Source organism: Punica granatum, chromosome 6 (genome assembly GCF_007655135.1).
Source record: "Punica granatum isolate Tunisia-2019 chromosome 6, ASM765513v2, whole genome shotgun sequence".
In the NCBI taxonomy this organism is placed as follows: Eukaryota; Viridiplantae; Streptophyta; class Magnoliopsida; order Myrtales; family Lythraceae; genus Punica; species Punica granatum.
Window position 1 is genome coordinate 23,397,079 of NC_045132.1, and position 19,951 is coordinate 23,417,029.

A 19,951-nucleotide genomic window follows, 5' to 3' on the forward strand; every position below is an offset into this window, starting at 1 on the left:
AATTTTAAAAGTAATTTTCATTATAAGATATGTCACGCTAGTAAGAAGTTTAACGTCGAGGCAATATTTGATGAATAAAAAGGAATTAGGACAAAAATAATAGTAAAAAAAGGTCGAGGACCAAAATTATATTTTTTTAATAATTATTTTGATAAAAGGATTTAAACTCAAAGGTATTGGGGGAAAAAGATTGAAATAAAAAAATTCAAAGATATAATATGTAAAAGATTAAAATAAGAGTTAAAATAGAAAAGTGATCAAATTTAGAGTATAAAATATATAATTTTCCTAATAATAACTATAAAAATCTACGAAGAAAGTGTTTCGGGTTTGACTGGGAGTTGAAACCGGGAATAGTAGACAAAAAAACCGCTGTTTCTACTGATTATCAAACTCTTCTAATATCCCGAAGACTGTTCCAACTAACTTAGTGCTTCCAACTAAAATATCAAACTCTGGTTTCGGACCGAAGAAGGAATTTGGTCGGAGTTAGGCCAGTATATTTTGAATTTTAAGGACGGGGTTCGAGAAGATTACATAGGATATGGAGATATTCATATGACATAATCATCTGTAATATATAAAATTCAACAAAAATTTTATAATATATAAAAAGGCAACAAGCAATAAAAAATGCGGTACGACTCATTCTTTTAAAACTTCAAATTCGTGAATGATATCCAATCATTAAAATTTATGTGTTTTTACATTTTTATCGATTGTTCACATTTTTCTTTTATTTTACATTCTACTACTGTAAAGCCTTTACGCGTTGCTGCAGTTTCATCGAGTCAATCGAAATCATCTATGAATATCAATATCACGAATAAATCTGCCAATGAGTTGCGTAATATATAATTTGCATTAATTATGTAACTATAAAATATTAATTAATATCATTGTCGAGTCTTTACATGAAAACTTCTATTGTACATAGATCAGATAACGATGATCGATTACATGCTATCAGTTTCTTATATTTGTAGGTATGATAACAGCATGTGAGAAAATGATCCCATAATTCTATTTAACTAAAAAATATGAATAACTTCACAAAATAGTACTACTAAAAACACTTTAAAAGAGTTGCATAAAAAAGAGACTCTTTTGCCGAAACGAAAATAAGGTTGTATTATCACCGTGAGAAAAAAAGGTACTTTTACTCTTCCATTCTTTTATGCTTTTATAATTTATTAAATTAATAAATAAAGCTCTTACCACTATTTATTCCTACTTACGTGACCATGTGCGGGAGTTGCTTAAAACTCTCTCTTAGCTTATAAAGGGGTGGGTGCGTGTAAGAGATAGAGAAGATATTTTTGACATTATATTCTATATATGTAAGATATAAATTACCTATATAAATTGATTTTCCCTTCTCTCTCTTCCTGTTCACCCTTTTGAAGAGAAATCCTAAAACAATGCCCCTTCCACCGACGCATTCCGAACGCGTTCAGTTGCACCTCTACTGAGATCGAAAAGCTGGTGGTGCCCTCTTTTCCGTCAGTTGTCTCCGTTCTTGGTGGTTTCTCTCATTTCCTCATCTTCTCCCTACTCTTTTCACCCATTAGGATAGATAGGGAGGTACCACACTCAACGGCTCAACCCGAGCTATCGGTATTGACATCTTAGTCGCAGTCAGGGCATCTCGAGCTTTACTGCCTCAACTCGGGTTATAAAATATCCATTGAGCCTATAAGCGATTGGACCCATCTCCAACCCAAAAGCTCGAGCTGATAGATTGTGATATCTAATCTCTTATAAATCCATTGGATTTTTCTTAGTTTTTCCGAGTGAGATTTTTACTCTCAACACCCGCATTCACGTGGCAACGTGTGACTTTGACATTCACTTACACATGCCACGTGGACTAGAACAACCCGCCCTCAAGAACTAACTACGAGCCGGGACTGGACTTCCGTGCTCGGGAGGAGGGGGGACGACAATTGACAATGAGGTCACAATTGGGCCGGACTAAGACGAGGCGGGTTTTTCTCCGCACTCAGATTTCAAAGAGACCACGAGTTCCACACTCAGGCGAAACATGGGCGCACTTCGGCTGCCCATCGACAAAGAGACATTTCAACTGGCGTGATGTGAACCCACACACATGCGCGCGGAAGCGTAATCCGCTCTGATACCATATAAAAATATCCATTGGACCTATAAGCGATTGGACCCATCTCCAACCCAAAAGCTCGAGCTGATAGATTGTGATATCCAATCTCTTATAAATCCATTTGATTTTTCTTAATTTTTCCGTGTCAGATTTTTACTCTCAACACGGGTCAAGGCACCCCTTCATGGAGCACCTCCACGATGCGGTCATCAAGCTTCACTGCCCTAGCATGTTGTTGTCCATGGTGGCACTTCACAAAGACATTCTATGAGGATTCTTGGTTGCGTTCAAGGCAGTGGCTCAACCTCCATAGTCGCTCATCGTCAGCTATCCTCGGAGCATAAGGTTGTCCAACACGGAGAATGTGTTCAAAGGAGTCCCAAAGGTCAAAGCAGCCCTCATCCTCCTCCTCTTCGTTTCCAGTGGTGCAGAGATGTGTCCCTCGATAGAGTAGTCTCCCGCTCCTCATCGGGGTCATCCCTTCACCTTCTCCGAGTAGATATGGAGCGGAATGAGAAACAACCTTAGATTACGAGTTGTCGGCGATTGTGGCGGAGGGCGGTATCCCAAATCAAGCTGACCCCAAATTGCCACGACTCGACCTAATATAACATATCCGACTTCGGCTAAACCGACCCAAGTAACCCTTCTTCCCCTGACTCGACAGCAGTTCACTTCCCATCGTTCAACCAGCTAATAGCTCCCCGACCTAAGGCACAACGGCGGCGTACTCCCCGGATTATCCAACTCCCTCCCCTCTTAAACGACGACATCTTATCTGCAGACAACCACCATCTCCCAAACAATAGAATCCCCTCCCTCCACCACAAAGGATTGTACTCTTAGGCCGGTTGATTGTACCAATTGCCTACAAATCCGACCATTTGTGGCTCCGCCTTTTTTGTATTGGGTTTTTGTAGGTTTCGGCTTCTTGATAATATTCGTTGGTTTGAACCAATCAAAGAAACAAAATACTCTGATTTGATGGTCTGGCTAGTTTTTATTAGTTGGGCTGCCACAGGTTTGAACTGATCATAGGAATCTTGCTGAATTGATTTAAATGTCTTGGATTAGCCGTTTCGAAATTGGTTGTTTGATTGATCCAGATGTGTGATCTATGGCGGGTTCTAGCGTCGAGAACCAATCCAAAACTCCTCTTGGCTCTGCTTCCCTGTGAAGTAGTCTTTATATGAATTGCGTTAAGCTCTACTTATCGGTTTTCATCGGGGTCCATATACAGTTTAGTCGCAAGAGGTTAAAAACGAAATACGGTAACTGGAATGATCTCTACAATTGTATCTATGATTATCTGATATGCTTTAATCACTTGTATCTTCATTTGAAGAGATCTAGGTGGATTTGTTGTTATTACAAGCTCTGTAATGTACCATATTGAACATTTTCCCATTGTACTCGTTTTTGTTATCAATGAACATTCATTGATTTTCGAAAAAAAAAAGATATAAAAATATTAAATATTTTCCTAAAAAACTTATCCTCTTCACTTTTTTTTTTGGATTTCTTATTTTTTCAGCTGATTTCTAACTGTCAATTTTCATTTGGTCCTGAATAAATTACTATTGTCAAAGTTACCCCAAAATAATTAAGGGACTTTTTGTTATGGGGAAAGCTCACGGGCCTAATATTAAAAATTAGAAAAACCTAATAACTAATAAATGAACACGTTGTCCCACCAAGTATCCCACCAACTAAGGGCCTATTTGATTCAAGTATGATTAAATTATCAAGAATTTAAGATTGTAAGGAAAATTTTTAATCATGGAATCATTTTGCAAGGAATATAGGAAGAGATATGAAATTGTTATGTTTGGAAAATACGGTGGATTTACTGAGAAAGTGAATGATTAATATAATATTTAATTTATTTATGAGAGTTAATATGTTACTTGTGAGACTCGCGATGGTATTCCGAAATATAAAGTTTCATGAAGTGAAAGTCTTTCCTGCCTATGATTGGAAAATTTTAACCATGAGAATTTTCTCCGGTTAAGACTTTCCGTCCAAACATAAAGTCGAGGATGTTACTAGGGAAGATGGAATTTTCTGACAATCCAAAACCTCCCCAAATGATTTCACTTCCATTCTTAATAGATATTAACTTCATAAGATAGGCAAGATTTCACACGAAAAATTTTCAATCAAGTCAACGACCCTCCAACGATATTTGAACTTTTCTGAAAGTATCGTACTTGTGTTGTATTCTAGTTCATTTATATCGTACTTTGAAAAATAAATTCTTTTGACAGTCAACTGCTGTACATACTGTCTGCTACATCATGTAGTTTAAAACGCAAAACAACCGACATAATGTATATGTAATCAATCGTCTGAAGAGTTTATGAATCATAATACAACATAAATGAATTAAAATATGAATTATCTAGAAAAGACAAAATAGAGCCCAAAGAGTCCATGACTTGACTAAAAAATTATCGGATTTCACAAATAACATGTGAACTGCGTGAAACGTGAAAGGCAAAAACAATACGATGCCTTTTAGGCCAAGCGGCGTGGTCATTCGAGTCAAAAACACATAGTTGACTGCAGTTAATTTTTATTTGTAATTAAATTAAACAAAAAGTAATTAGAAAATAAGGTGGAATTTCCATGCGTAAAAAGTCAAACACACGTCAAATCATATGATGATCATCAGCTGAGAAACGTTGTCAATGGGTCCTGATGTTTGAATTTGGCGACATGATTGCTATGGAATTTACCCTCCAAGGTTAAAAATACTACTAATGATTGTATCCTTGGGGAGAGTGAGGAACGAAAGTGATGTCGATCGATGTTAATTTTGAGTTGTTTCGTTTTATTTTAATGTCAGCGCCATATAAAATCTTTTTATTGATTCAACTTGGACATATTTAAAACATTCGTGAATATATAATATGTATATTTCCATAATGGTTTATAAATTCATTTGATTAATAACGCTGCTTCAGTAAGAAATTTAAGAAAAACATGCAATAACCTTCCACTGTTACTGATGCTTGGAAATAAATATAGCGAATATCTTAGTTAGTGTGACAATGACTTGATTAGATACTGTTGATTTTAAAAATAGTATGTCATAATCAACTTTATAAATATCTATCAACATGATTAGAAGTATATCAGTCTTCTAACTAATTTTGAGTGTAAACATACATAGATATTAGTAGGTGAGATTGATCGCCCAACTACCTCTGAACTGGTGTTTGAGCTCACTGAAAGAACAAAGAAATTGACTAATAATAATAATTTAATTAATCCAAAGCAACCTCTCCTCACATCATTCTTAACACAATCATTCCTTTGTGGGGCCCTGATGCCCTAATCGTAAGTAAGTTGACCACTGCTTATCAATTTGAAACTAGTGGCCGTTAATTTTTCCAAATTAGCGAAACAAAGTGCGGGCGTACGTGATGAGATTTTTATCATTTACCCACCCTTCTTTAACTCATTAATTGATAATTGCAAATGATTATATTCACCGAAAATAATTACACATGTTTATTAGTATACATATTGAAGAAAAGACTTTCGCCAAAAGAAAAATAATTTTAGAAAATACTCTTTTATCACCTAAAATAGTAATTAATATTGATTTTTTTTCGATTACAACAGATATCATAAATTTAGTATAAGAATAAAAGTGAAATGAAGAAGTATGGTATCACCTTAGTGCGTGGTCCCTCTTCCTCGAAGACTTCTTTGATGCACCGGTCGTCCCCTCAGGACTACTAGTAGCTTCGGTCGTTGAATCTCGTGCAAGTTAAGTTGTGATTGTATTGACTGCAGGCGGAATGTAGGCGCTTTAGGTGTGTGTTGATCATGCACTCTCGTGTCATGTAATGTCGTATGTATGATGGAGGTGGTGTGGTCATTGATTGAGAAGTCCTATTGCCGATGATCGAATCATGAACCTCTTAGTATCGAGTCGGGAACTGTTGTCGGAGATCTAAACCTCCTTCTACAATTAATATTACCTTTGATTTAATGTTTGGAATAAACATTTGAAAATAAGAAAATATTCTTATAGTTATTTCTTTGTTTATATTATGATTTTTGGGATGAAGTAATTGCTCGAGAGTAGCTTGTTCATACTGACAATTAAGAAATCAGTCATCGCCTTCATCGAGCAGTTGCTTGTGGGGTTGGGAATTTATTGATGTCCTCATAAGGAATGACTTCTCGGTCGACACTTAGGTCTAATTAATATCGACCACACCATCGTCATTGAGGTCGTTATCGACTTATCGCTCTTTTTCCATTGAAAAAACAAGGACAACATCAACGTTACAGAGAGTCCCGTCTCGAATATATGCATTCCAGTGCAGTTACGATCGCCCTTTCATCATCAATAATTCACGGATCTACAGTAATATTCGCCGGTTATCGATTGGTAACTCTTTGGATATATTGATATGGTAATTTATTCCCGTGTAAGATTCAGGAAGTTCAACATTATTTAATGTATATTGGAACCTATGCCGAACCATATACCACAATGAATGTGTTCCTAGAATAATTGGCATCCCCTGTAACGTGGCCCCTCAAACTTTCCCATGCTCGGTAATAACCCCCCATGATCATCCACGTCCTTGAATTAATGAATATTAATTAATGCATATACATGTACATGCACATAGATTTATCTTTTCTTTTTGTCTAAATTCAAACCCTAGAAATCATACATATCTCAATATTTCTTATGCTAGAATAGGTTTCAACCTGTCTTTAGCTTCATATACATGATTAGTGTCGTTGGTATAAGATGAGAGTCGACTGGACCTAAATGTATCAGTAAGACACATAGAAAGCAAAAGGGGGAAAGGGTGAGTCAGATTATATCTATTCCCTCAACATACTGCATTGTTCGTCCAACGGTCGGGAATTCAGGATCAACTTGCCCGTAATTTGGCTAAATTTCGAGCAAGGGGTGGTCAGGTCATCATCAGCGGTGGAGACAATAAATGGCGGGAAGAGACGATCACCTGCTGCATGTGATGTCCCAGAAAGTTGCACAAAAAGATAACAAAGTGCTAAGGATGTTGTGTGTCCATGCACGTTCTCCTCATGAAACATTAAAGCTCGATCAATCCCCTAGCAGTAATTAGAAAGAAAACTAACGCGACGTACTGATCTCGATTTTGACCCCGAAAACATATGAAATGAAATCAGGAGGCATCCTGAAGGCTGTCATCGCAAGTTATATATATATATATATATATATATTTTATATGTTACGAAGGATTGTATCAGAAGTTGTAATCATATTCATAATATTGTATACATGTGGAAAGATCGAGGATAGAGGTAGTTGAACCTGACATGTCATCCAATGTGGTCCTCGTGTCGTTTTCTTTGTCAAACAAGTTGTACATATCCATAGCCTGAATTCCGAAGTCCCATAAAAGAAAACCATCGAAATGTATACAACGATAAAAGATTACCAAAAATTAACTGTTGCGATATATATATTTCGGTAATGAAAGTTCTGATAAATCCTAAAACTTCCGCTTTATATCATGAAAACATGATGAATGTGGTTCGGAGTTTATACTTCACACCAGATCGATTTCATAATATATTTTTATTCATGACACCTTCTGGTTCTTTGGCTATTATGGGATAAAGGAGTTTTGACTCAAAATCTAGCAAGTCCACCAAATTTGACTTCAAAAGTCCACATCCTTGGCATTATGCCATTATTATGTTTGCCCAACTTGGGCCATCAGATAAGGCCATACGACAAGCTTCCAAGAAGCTGGCTGGCCCACTATTCTAGGCCGACGTGCAATCCAATCCCATACTTTTCTGCACTTCAAAATTCCTTCAAAAATTAAAAATGAAATTGCCCCAAGAAGAAAAATGAAATTGTGACTCAAAAGCAATAATTATTGGGCACTGTAATTTTGTTCTTTTACTAGTCCATAATTATTAAATATAGTATAAAAGATATGATGATTTATTCTTATACTTTCGGTGATATATATGGATATCTCGCATATTCTCATAAGTCCAAGAAATTATCAATTGGAAAAGGACCGAACCATTCTATACGAGACCAAAAGAACTTGACCTTCGGAGTATTTGACACGGATAAAGAATCACTGAATCCTCGTGAATCAGCCCAGCTGATGAATAAAAGTTCAGCACGAGGTCTGACTGCAGCGCATTCGAACTTTGATTCCCAGCACCCTCGTCTGATGCATCTATACGTAACTATACGATTGTTCGATTTTCTTTCGAATTCAAATTTGCTGAAATTTTGATTTCCGGCCAAACATTTGATGCATCTGTAGAGCATTATTTATAGTGTATAAATATAAATAAATAAGAAGGAACTTCTCAAACATGTGGGCCAACTCCATTTTGGAAATTTGGGCCGGCCCAATAGGAATTATTTTCACAGCCCAAAATAAATTCAGCCCAAGCCCAACTTGCAGTCTCGGGGTTTTCGGGGGTGTTCCGTCTCTTTCCTCTCGCGCAAGAAAGCAGAAATCCTCAAAGGTACCTCTTCACGCACACTCGCCATTGTTAACACTTCCCCACTTCAAGGTCGTCTTCCCGCAATCGCTTTCGCTGATTTCTCCGCTCAGGTACTCCTCTTGATCCCCTGATCGCTGATGAATCCATGGCAGTGCTCGAATTGATTGCTCCGAGTTCGAGAGCTTCACAGATCTCCATATGCTTAATTTTCCAATCCCTAGCTCATGCTATTGATGATTGTTCGTCTTCGTCTTCTTCTTCTTCTTCTTCTTCTGATGCACGTGATTGAGTTGCTATAACTGTGAATTAGCGTATATGGTAGTGTATAATGAACTGGCAGGTGATTGGTTGCTAATGTGTGGAAAGCATAATTTGTTGCTTGAAACGCTTGCTTCAGGTCTGACAATGAAGCTCGATACAAGCGGCCTCGAGTCAGCTTATCCGGTTCTTAGAGGAGTTGGCGACCTCGATGATGCCATCCAGGGTGCGCCGGCATTTGAACTTCCCAATGCTTCTGATGTAAGTTCTGAAGCACTTGATAATTCGTTTCTACTTGCTGGCGTTCTTGACTGGAGATTGAATGGATGGATGTATGTATTCTGCTTTCAGTTCGATGGCTTTGTAAAAGAAGCTATGGCGGAGCTGAAGCCTGCCAAGGGTACGACAACACTCGCTTTCATCTTCAAAGAGGGAGTTATGGTCGCTGCCGATTCCAGGGCTAGCATGGGAGCCTATATCTGTGAGTAATTTTGTTTAGTTAAGCTTAGCCTTGTTTTGCCTCCTAAGTGGTCACAGCTCTGTAGTTCAGGTCAAATTATTGCCTCGACATAGTCTTGAAAAAAGATGAATACCTTTGAAAAACATACTTGAAATTCTTTGCTGGCAAATATGATTATGTGTTTGGCTGTTTACTTTCACACTCTCTTGTATTATGGTGTGATTGGATGTCAGAATAATTTACTTCATGGACTCTATGTAGGTGGTTGCACGAACTTGCTAATCCCGCCGAAAGTTTTCTTATGAATGCGTGTGTGTACATTCATTGGTTTGCCTTCATAGTCAATGGCCCCTGCATTAAATATTATTCCTTTCTTTGCAGCGTCACAAACGGTGAAGAAGATCATCGAGATCAATCCTTACATGCTTGGTACCATGGCTGGTGGTGCTGCTGACTGCCAATTCTGGCACAGGAATCTTGGTATTAAGGTAACATGTTACAATTGTTGATATGGATGCTATGGTCCTGTAATCTTCTCGAATGTTCATATCATTTGATAGATGATACAGTGGAAGCCGAGGTTCTGGTGGAAATTAGTTGGATCAGTGTATTACTTGGAGGTCAAAATTGTGTGGCGTTGATTGTCAATGGAGCTTATTAATGGTTCGATTGAGATATGATAGGAATACAGTGGATGGTCTTCTTGTTCTACTTCTGCATATGTCTTTGTTCTCCTAATCTCATAGAGAGCAGTGTCTATTACTTTTCTCCATTTAATAACCGTGCAACCCAAGGATAAAGTATTTTTTGCTTTCTAGTGGAGCACAGTTAACTTTCATTCATGTGCAACAAAGCACTAGAATGTGTAGCAAAATGTGACAAAAAAGATGGTTAAATGTCAGGGTGTGTGTAAGGTTATATTTTCTGGTCCTGATTAATCTGCTGTGTTTGTGGCCTAAACTTTCACAAACTTTTAAACGAGGAAAGCTGCTGATGGTATTCCTTATATGAATTAGTGTCGGCTGCATGAATTGGCCAACAAAAGGAGGATTTCAGTTACAGGAGCATCGAAGCTGCTAGCTAACATCTTATACTCTTATCGAGGCATGGGTCTATCTGTTGGGACCATGATTGCTGGATGGGATGAGACGGTATTCACACATGAACTCAAAACTGTTACTGCTATTAGTCTTTGGAATCTCTCATTGGGACTTGGTACTTCTGGGACGATTGATTATTGTACATATCTCCTCTGCCGGTTGCAGGGTCCAGCACTCTACTATGTAGATAGTGAAGGAGGAAGGCTGAAAGGGAACAGATTTTCTGTTGGGTCTGGGTCGCCATATGCTTATGGGGTTCTGGACAGTGGGTATGTGACGTTTTGTTGGTTTCCTTGGGGTCTTATGCACCTATTATCACAGCTTAATATCTTATGCTCGTCTAATGTCCTTTAGCTGCTGAGATTGTATACTCTGAAATGTTTTCATCAACCTTCTTTAAATCCAAAATCAGCCCCATTTCATATCATGTTAATGACTTTCACTTAGACTCAATTCACCTGCCTATACTTGTTATCTGTTCTGATACTGTTGATTGATGATATACTGCTGAATGTACTCCTGCCTATATGCATTGGCTTATCCTGTGCTTGGAGTTAGCAAATGTTCCGGCTGACACATCTGTATAATGCCTAGGTACCGTTATGATATGTCGGTCGAAGAAGCTGCGGAGCTGGCAAGAAGAGCCATTTACCATGCCACCTACAGGGATGGGGCTAGCGGTGGAGTTGCCAGCGGTACTCTCTCTCTCTTCCCTCTGAGTGTATTTATGTGCTTGCTTGCATTTGTGTATGGACTTAATGATCTATAATCTTCCACTTTGAACCAGTCTACCATGTTGGGCCCAACGGGTGGAAGAAGCTTTCAGGGGATGATGTCGGTGAGCTCCACTACAAGTACTATCCCGTAACGCCGAGCACAGTGGAACAAGAAATGGCCGAAGTAGCTGGACCTTGAGAGGGCGTATTGTTCCCGCTGCTCCCAGCACCCTCTTGGGCACAATCTTTTGGATGTTCCTAGCCATGTAATTTCAACTTCGTACAGAAAGCTCCTTTCCTAGAAACCGTCCCCCAAGTTTATGAATCTGCACTTTTATGTGTGATTTTACTATTAAACCAAGGCTGGGATGTTGGCTGATATGGGTGTTAAGTCAATTCTTGTGGGCAGTCAGGAAGAGAGTGTTCAATCCGAAAGCATATCGTTATTTATTGGAGAAATATCACAATTTTTCTACCACGAACAAAGTTAGATCAATGCGCTGCTAAATAGATTGACGAGATGCGATGGATTGATTCATATTCTTTCCAGGGAGGAAAGGAAGTGGAATTGATTTCAGCTGTGGAATGGTCATTGTGTAGTGATAGTAGGTAATGTTGTCCCTCTCCCTTGAGGCCGAAGCAAAGATTGGGATGTTCGTTTCCGAGAGAATTTCAATATTGTCCCTTGTGATAAAGGAGGGAAGCCATCATTAGACGCTAATGATGTAGATCATTGCAAATATTTGTAATCTCTCTGCGATTGTCTCCTCTGATGCTGAAATTGCATGATTGCAATGAAGTACGAAAAATGGGAAGTGAGAGTCGGTGCGTCGAACTCTTGTATAAGGATTTTTCGTGTCTCTTTATATCAAATCTTCGTCGTCCATATTCGAGCCGTGAAGAGTATGAACAACTGAAAAAACTGGGAAAGAGGACCAGACCTGACTGACGGGGACCTTCGGCATTTTAGGTTTTAACCAACGTAATGAAATGAACAGATTCTTCCATTTCGGGTTGGAGATTTTGGTGCGTCGAGGTCTCGATTCATTACAAAATTATGCCCGAGTATGTGTAGGAATTGGTATGAGATCAGATCATCGCTCATGATAAATAAATGTAAAGGACGGGAAGACTCATGATAATCATCAATATACGTACGCATCTTCTGTAACGTTACAATCTACGCCTATATCGAAATTTGACTGTAAACACGATCCCGATCTTGTCTCTGGTTACCATGTGTATTACAGATTTTTTTGTCAATATTTTTATTAAGAAGGTCAAGGAGTACATCTCAGAAACTCAGACCAATATATCCAAACAAGACAGAAAGAAACATTAATAACCCAACAACGAAGAACAGCTAAGATATTATTAATATTAGTAAGTCCTGTCTATCCCTTCTCTTTTTTGGGTCTGTAAGTCAAGTGTCGTGCAGGTATGTTAGCTTCTAAGCATGTATTCATGATTGGGAGTGAGATAAAATCATCAACCCATCTTCCCCCACTAGGCACTAACCTCATTAAAATCATTACACCCCCTCCCCAGTATTAATTAATCAATTAATAATTAATTATACGTGCTTCAAAATTAGTATATAAAGATGTTGCAAACATCTATTCATCATACAAAGGGAGGTTACATGATTGCCAAGAGTATATCATCATTTTTCCTTGAAGATTGCAGTAAAGGAGTGAATACGAATTAAAATCACGAAGTAACCGCGCGGTAAAATCATTTAAAATATTTTTATTTCTTTAATCTGGATAATTTGTATACGAACTTCGAGGGCTGTGACAAATGTTGGTGTTAATTGAAGGCAGAATTTTAGAAAACCCAACTGCCACTGCCACTATGTAAAGGTTCTAACACCAAATACAAACGCGGCGTTTAATGTCAGGAACGTGCCATTTTTAGGATTTCAGTGTCCCCAAAACAAAATCCATTAAATGAAATATACGATGAATAAAATCTTTTGCTTCATCAATCACGAGGTTCTTTCCTGCAAAAATATTCAATTCCCGACAGTAATAATATAACAAAGACATTTATGATTATTCAATATGAATTTGATTCAACCCTTATTTATTTTAAATAGACGCTTGATTTCGAATTTTATAAATAGTAAAATTCATGATTTAGAGAGTTTTATCTCTTAATTAGTCGATTTGGTTCGAACTAGATCAATTGTGATTCTTCGGAGTTTCAAATACAAGGTTTTACATGAAAAAAATGACATTTTTGATTAGTGCTAATCCGAACTATGCGTGGATTCCCCCTCAATATTTTGGTGCCAATGCAAGGATAGGAGAAAAAAGGTCCAGTGAATGTGCTTGGAGCCTAATACTTTTCATGACTGCAACCCGAAATCGAACAGATACGAATCTTGTAAAGAATTAGACACGAAGAAATTGGATGGCGTGATCATATGATGCCTCTTATCTACGGGATAGAGTAGAGGTGATAATGGAGCACTCATACTTCACATTCGCACGCACTTAAACAGCCCCTCGCTTTTCTTCTACTCTTCCTCACCTCCCTTTCTATTTTCCTTTTATTTTTGGTTTTTGGTACGCATTGCGTTCTTCGCCTGTTGTATGAAATGAATCCCCACACGATCATCCTCTTATCACGACAACGATTGTTTTTAATAGATTTTAAACTCTTATGCGGTTAAATTTTACACGCTATCGATGAATTTACTGACCGTAACATAACATGTTTTGTAAGTTCTATCGTGTGAAATAAATCTGCACTAAGGCATCCTCTTGCCATGAGCACGATCCACGAAGTAAGTCCTGGGTTGGTATAATTCCAAACTCATGTATGCGGATATATTCCATCCGCTAATACCGAATTTGTCAGCACCTCGTAATAATATATGATTATGTTTCCATTTTCACTTCACTTTCTGTTTTTTATTTGGCGGGAGAGGGGGGCCCACTTGATCAAAATCTCGTCTTTTTTAAGTCTCTTTCTCATAAATACCCTTCACCCAACTAACTTCACGCTGCTCCTTCTTCTACTTCTTCGTCTTCTTCTTGCTCTCTCACAGTCACTGCAACTCCGACGAGGATCAGTCAAGGAGCAGAGGAAGAAGACGACTGCAGCTTCCATACAACCCCCGACAGGGTAACTCTCTTCCGCGGCACAGCCCTTCGCTGTAAATGAGGAACAAGAGCTTACTGCTCGCTCTGATCGTAATTCATCACTCCCTGCACCAGCTCACCCTGTCCCTCACCCCCGACGGCCTGTCCCTCCTGTCCCTCAAGTCCGCCGTGGACGGCGGCGGCGGAAGTGCCTTCTCCGACTGGAACGAGGACGACGCCACCCCGTGCCGCTGGACCGGCGTCTCCTGCATGAACATCTCCGGGGACCCCGACCCGCGTGTGGTCGGGCTGGCCGTGGCGGGGAAGAACCTACGGGGTTACATCCCCTCCGAGCTCGGCACGCTGGTGTACCTCCGCCGCCTCAATCTCCACAGCAACAACCTGTACGGTCCCGTCCCCGAGCCGCTCTTCAATGCCACGTCGCTCCACAGCCTCTTCCTCTACAGCAACAATCTCTCCGGGCCCCTCCCCTCCTCGATCTGCAACCTCCCGCGGCTCCAAAACCTCGACCTGTCGAACAATTCCCTCTCTGGTTCCCTCCCCGAAAGCCTCGGGAACTGCAGGCAGCTGCAGAGGCTCAACCTCGCCCGCAACGACTTCTCCGGCGACATTCCGGGCGGAATCTGGCCGCCAATGGACAACCTGGTGCAACTGGACCTGTCGTCGAACAAGCTCAACGGGTCGATCCCGAAGGAAATCGGAGAGCTCAAATCACTCTCCGGCACGCTCAACCTGTCCTACAACCACCTCACAGGCGAAATCCCGAAATCGCTCGGGAACTTGCCGATGGCGGTGAGCTTCGACCTCAAGGGCAACAACCTCAGTGGCGAGATCCCCCAGACGGGCTCGTTCTCGAACCAGGGACCAACTGCATTCCTCAACAACCCGCTCCTCTGCGGGTTCCCGCTCCAGAAGCCCTGCAAGAACTCGCCATCGTCTCCCTCGGGTGGGGCCCAAGGCGCGGCACGGCCGAGAGAGAGTCCCAAGAGGGGCTTGAGCACGGGGCTGATCGTACTAATCTCGGCTGCGGATGCTGCCGGGGTCGCCCTCATCGGCCTTGTCATCGTCTATGTCTACTGGAAGAAGAAGGACAGCAACAGCTGCAGCTGTACGGGGAAGGGGAAGCTGGGTGGGAACGACAGAGGGCGTAACTGTATCTTCCCCTGCCTCGCCGGGATGAGCTTGAAGGCAGGCGATGACTCGGAAATGGAGGACCCCGAGAAGGCAGACAGAGGTAAAAATGTTGATGCGTGTGTACTGTTTACATTGGATTGTCTTATTGCCGACAAAGGATAGACATGTCTGTGATCATCAAAGGTGCCATTTTTGCGAATCGTCTTAGTAAATTTCTTGGCTTTTTGTTCATTTGAATGAAGAAGGTAGAGGAGAGGGGGATCTGGTGGCAATAGATAAGGGGTTCACATTCGAGCTGGACGAGCTGCTGAGGGCGTCGGCGTATGTTCTGGGAAAGAGCGGTCTGGGGATTGTCTACAAGGTTGTGCTAGGGAATGGGATCCCCGTGGCCGTGCGGCGGCTCGGGGAAGGTGGCGAACAGCGGTACAAGGAATTTGTTGCCGAGGTCCAGGCCATTGGTCGGGTCAAGCACCCCAACATCGTGAGGCTCAGGGCATACTATTGGGCCCCCGATGAGAAGCTCCTCATCAGTGATTTCATCTCTAATGGCAATCTTGCCTCCGCCCTCAGAGGTCAGTCCTGTTCTCTCTCCCTGCCTCCCTTCCATATTTGACTCGATGAAATGGAAATTGAATAGAATGGAACCCATATAGAACAAATGATCCGTCCATATACGGCGATTAAATTTCATTATATTCTCATCGTATCATACTGGCATGATTGCAGTGACTGTTTTAGCCCGTGTTCATCAAAATCTCGTCTCCTAGATCGCTGTTTGGGTTATTAAAGCCATGTAATTGATCAACCGCAGCTATTACATGAAAAATCAACTAAATTTAATATACAATTACTCTTGGAAAGAGTTTTTCTGGCCAAATTGTGGGGTCTATGGAACAATCTCTTATGGATTCCGAATTGAAATCGACATTTGGATTTACTAATGTACAAGAACATTTTCTGGCGAACGGTTTCTGTTTCCCTTGGAATTTGGGGCGTTAAGCGATTAAATTAAGATAGTTAGCTTGGTTTTAAGTCAACTTGGAAGGTATGGTTGCTAGCAAACTGCTGCTGTGTTGTAGGCCTTGGTGGGTTCTTATTGATTCCATGTGGCTTAATATTCAATATCTATGTACTCTACGTGTTGTAGGCCTTGGTGGGCTCAACTGCTCATCAGAGGTCCTATCTCCATTAGAATTTATTGGGGTGTCTTCGGAAATTATCGAACTCAGCGGCTCATAGTGACTTAATTGTACTCAGAGTTAATCCAAAATTGGAAGATTCGTCATTCAGGAGAAGCTTCAAGTGCTAGCATTAATGAAAATTGTCCCATCAACCGCAGCTTTACGAGATTTTTGTTTGGGTTATAAATTTTGGCCTTTGCAGTTGATGGAACTAGACAAGCTACCAAGATATTCTCTGCTTATATACAAAACAAAGCTTAGTTTCAACATTAGGTAGACAACAGGATGAAAATACTGGACACGGATTCATGAGATTCAGGTAAAGAAAAATTGTCTAGACGGAATGTGGGTTGCGTTAGATTCAGTAGCCATGATTAGCTTTACTAAAAAGAATTTTTTCACGACCGATCTAACGATATTCTCTCTCAGGCGCATTACTTTATTTCGGGGCCCTGGCCTTTTTCTCTCGGATGCTTGTAGTTGTAGCTACTTTTTTGAGGTTCTGCTAGGATGATAGCCAAAGTAATTATAGGGTCCCCCTCAGCTTGGCCTCTGGCCCTTCTCTTCCTTCAGACAAAGGCCAGGACAAGTGATAGAGTAGCAATGATTTTTCGCTTATTGAGAATTTCTACTTGCCAGAGGTCAATCACTCCGCCTGGCGGGCCATCGTTTGATAAATAAATGCTGCAACAACCATGCTTCAATTCCAGCTCTTCTTTTTGGTGACCCAATACTATTTTCACTAATGGTGGAGATGGTGCTTTACATTCAATGTCACTGCTGCCTATAATTTCTGAAAAAATTTCCAGAATGCCCAAAAGGCTTATCTCCTCAAAATTTCAGCTTCACATATCAAAAGTGGTTTGCTGAAGATCCTCTTTATCTGGCATTGCCTTAAACGAAAAGTCTGTTGGGCCTTGCTCTTACTTCCAGTGCAAGTTCCTTTGCAATCGGAGGCAAGCTGATGTTTGTCTTGCCTTTTGAGGGACTCTTCCTTCTTGTTTGCTTTCCATTTACCTATAATCTTGAAGATGTGGGACCAAAGAGGTTGTTGGAGCTTTCCTGTGTTGTTGTTACTGCCCGCAATAATGTTAAATGGTCCCTCCTCTAAAACTAAAGTAGCTTATCTTGTTCTCTTGTCGAGGCGTCTTATCTCGTTGAGTTTAATTCAACAAATAAGACAATTGTAGCATGTTTTGGTAGTTCCATTCATTTGAATAGGTTAAATGTGAATCTGATCCCGGCCTTTATAGTGTAGCTTTACCCATGAACGTGCAAACTACTGGTTATGCCCACCAAAATGATGTGCTGGAGCCGTTCCCAAGTACATTTGGGAAGATGGTCGAATTAAATGCTTGAATTAATCTGATAGCGTGCTTGCTGTTTTAACATTAACCTCAAGTTCCAATAGCTTCTTGTTACTTTCTGCTTGATGGTGCTAACTCATGCCCAGTACTTCATTTACAGCAATGCCTTCTATCAATGCCCTTCACTCTGTTGATAAGATACAGAAGAGGAATTATTGCGAGCTCTGGAGGCAACGGTCTCCGATATTTATTGCAAAAACAGTTCGCGGGGACCATAAATCTTAATCGTTTTGGCTAAAGAGAGCCCAACGAGATGCATTCTAAGAGTATCCAATAAATTTCTGATACGGTTTGGAGCTAACCGCTGCTTTGATTTGTCAGGGAAGAGCGGTCAGCCTTCTTCGAGCCTCTCGTGGTCGACCCGACTGAGGATTGCCAAGGGGACAGCCCGAGGCCTAGCCTACCTTCATGAGTGCAGCCCCAGAAAATTCGTGCACGGAGACATCAAGCCATCCAACATTCTCCTAGACTCTGATTTCCAGCCCCACATCTCTGATTTTGGCCTGAACCGCCTCATTACCATCACTGGCAACAATCCTTCGTCGTCGGGCGGGTTCATTGGGGGCGCCCTCCCTTACCTCAAGTCGGTCCAATCGGAGAGGACCAACAACTACAAGGCCCCCGAGGCCCGGGTTCCTGGGAGCAAGCCCACCCAAAAATGGGACATCTACTCTTTCGGGGTTGTCCTGCTCGAACTCCTTAGTGGGAAGTCCCCTGAGCTTTCTCCCACCACGTCAACCTCCATCGAGGTGCCCGACCTCGTGAAGTGGGTGAGGAAAGGGTTCGAGGAGGAGGTCCCGCTCTCGGACATGGTGGACCCTGTGCTGCTCCAGGAAGTGCACGCAAAGAAGGAGGTCTTAGCAGCATTCCACGTTGCCCTGGCTTGCACGGAAGCCGACCCTGAGGTTAGGCCTAGAATGAAGACTGTGGCTGAGAACCTCGAAAAGATCGGAACATGAGATATGGATCATGGGCATTGATTCGATCAGCTTCATCGAGTTACTGCGAGGTTCGGGAATTTATCGATCTCGTGATCTGCGCATTGCGCTGGATGGAATTTTTGAAGAGGTTTTAAGGTTCGTGCAGAGTTTTATACCGTGGCTTATTCGGATCCTTAGCAGTGAGCAAAATATTTTCTGGAGGTTCAATTTCTTTTCCTTTTTTTTTTTTAATACAACGCTGTAATTGGGAAATGTGTACGTAACAAATTTTTTTTTTTGGGTGGGCATTTTAGGAAATTACCTTCATTTGTTATTTAAGAAATTGTATCTCATTTCCTCCCTATGGTTGATGTAATAATTTAGCCAAAATGAAAATGTTGATTTTTGTAATGTTGTCTTTGCTCCACACTCTAATGTCTATCCTATCAATGTTGTGCATATCGTGCATCCAATCAATGATTGTAGAACATTAATCGAAATAGTCATTTTGACGAGGACGTAGTCTAACAAATGCCTGCAATGGACAAAAATAGTGCAGAATATCCGTTAAAAATATGACAAAATCAAAGCAAACACCCGATTCATGCCTCTCGGTCTCGAGTCATGTTCTCGTAGTTGATCCGAAAGGACTGATTTGAATTGGAATAGAAAAGATCTTGATTTTTCCAGTAAAATAAACAATAGTTAGAATTTATCAGGATACTAAAAAATATCATGCGCATATTATATTTAGGGGTGCTATCCAGATGAGCCAATTCACAAATTACTTGAGATCGCATCGATGAATGCTCGAAACTGTCTTGATCTTATCAAGCTCGAGTCTTGCTTCATAGTCAAGCGAGTCGAGCTTGAGCTCGCCACTGCTTCGACTCAAGTAGCTTGCGAGCTTATACCCGATTAATATATGCCTATACAATAATATAAACCCGATCCACCCCAATATATAGGCCCAAATATCACATTCTTATATTATTTATTCAGCCCATTATAACAAATCATAATTAGTATTATTTATTCTTATATTGAAAAATCAGAATTATCTCTCTCTCCCCGCCATTGTCTCGATG

The 19,951-nt window shown here is 40.6% G+C and overlaps 2 protein-coding genes across 3 annotated transcripts; both read left to right on the forward strand.

Moving 5' to 3' along the window:
- Positions 1-8,583: 8,583 nt before the first annotated feature.
- On the forward strand, positions 8,584-11,610 carry LOC116212409 (proteasome subunit beta type-5-like). Its single transcript, XM_031547008.1, has 8 exons — positions 8,584-8,727; positions 9,015-9,136; positions 9,227-9,356; positions 9,717-9,823; positions 10,352-10,486; positions 10,601-10,704; positions 11,030-11,130; positions 11,223-11,610. The coding sequence occupies exons 2-8, from the start codon at positions 9,023-9,025 to the stop codon at positions 11,348-11,350; spliced, it is 819 nt and encodes a 272-aa protein (XP_031402868.1). The 5' UTR covers positions 8,584-8,727; positions 9,015-9,022; the 3' UTR covers positions 11,351-11,610.
- A 2,543-nt stretch (positions 11,611-14,153) lies between these two features.
- On the forward strand, positions 14,154-19,274 carry LOC116211313 (receptor protein kinase-like protein ZAR1). Of its 2 annotated transcripts, none has more exons than XM_031545634.1 (3): positions 14,154-15,495; positions 15,638-15,967; positions 18,265-19,274. In XM_031545634.1, exons 1-3 carry the CDS (start codon positions 14,319-14,321, stop codon positions 18,900-18,902), a joined length of 2,145 nt encoding a protein of 714 aa, XP_031401494.1. In that variant the 5' UTR covers positions 14,154-14,318; the 3' UTR covers positions 18,903-19,274. The 2 variants fall into 2 exon arrangements, with proteins under 2 accessions (XP_031401494.1, XP_031401495.1); XM_031545635.1 differs by having other exon boundaries at positions 15,641-15,967.
- The last annotated feature ends 677 nt before the right edge of the window (positions 19,275-19,951 follow it).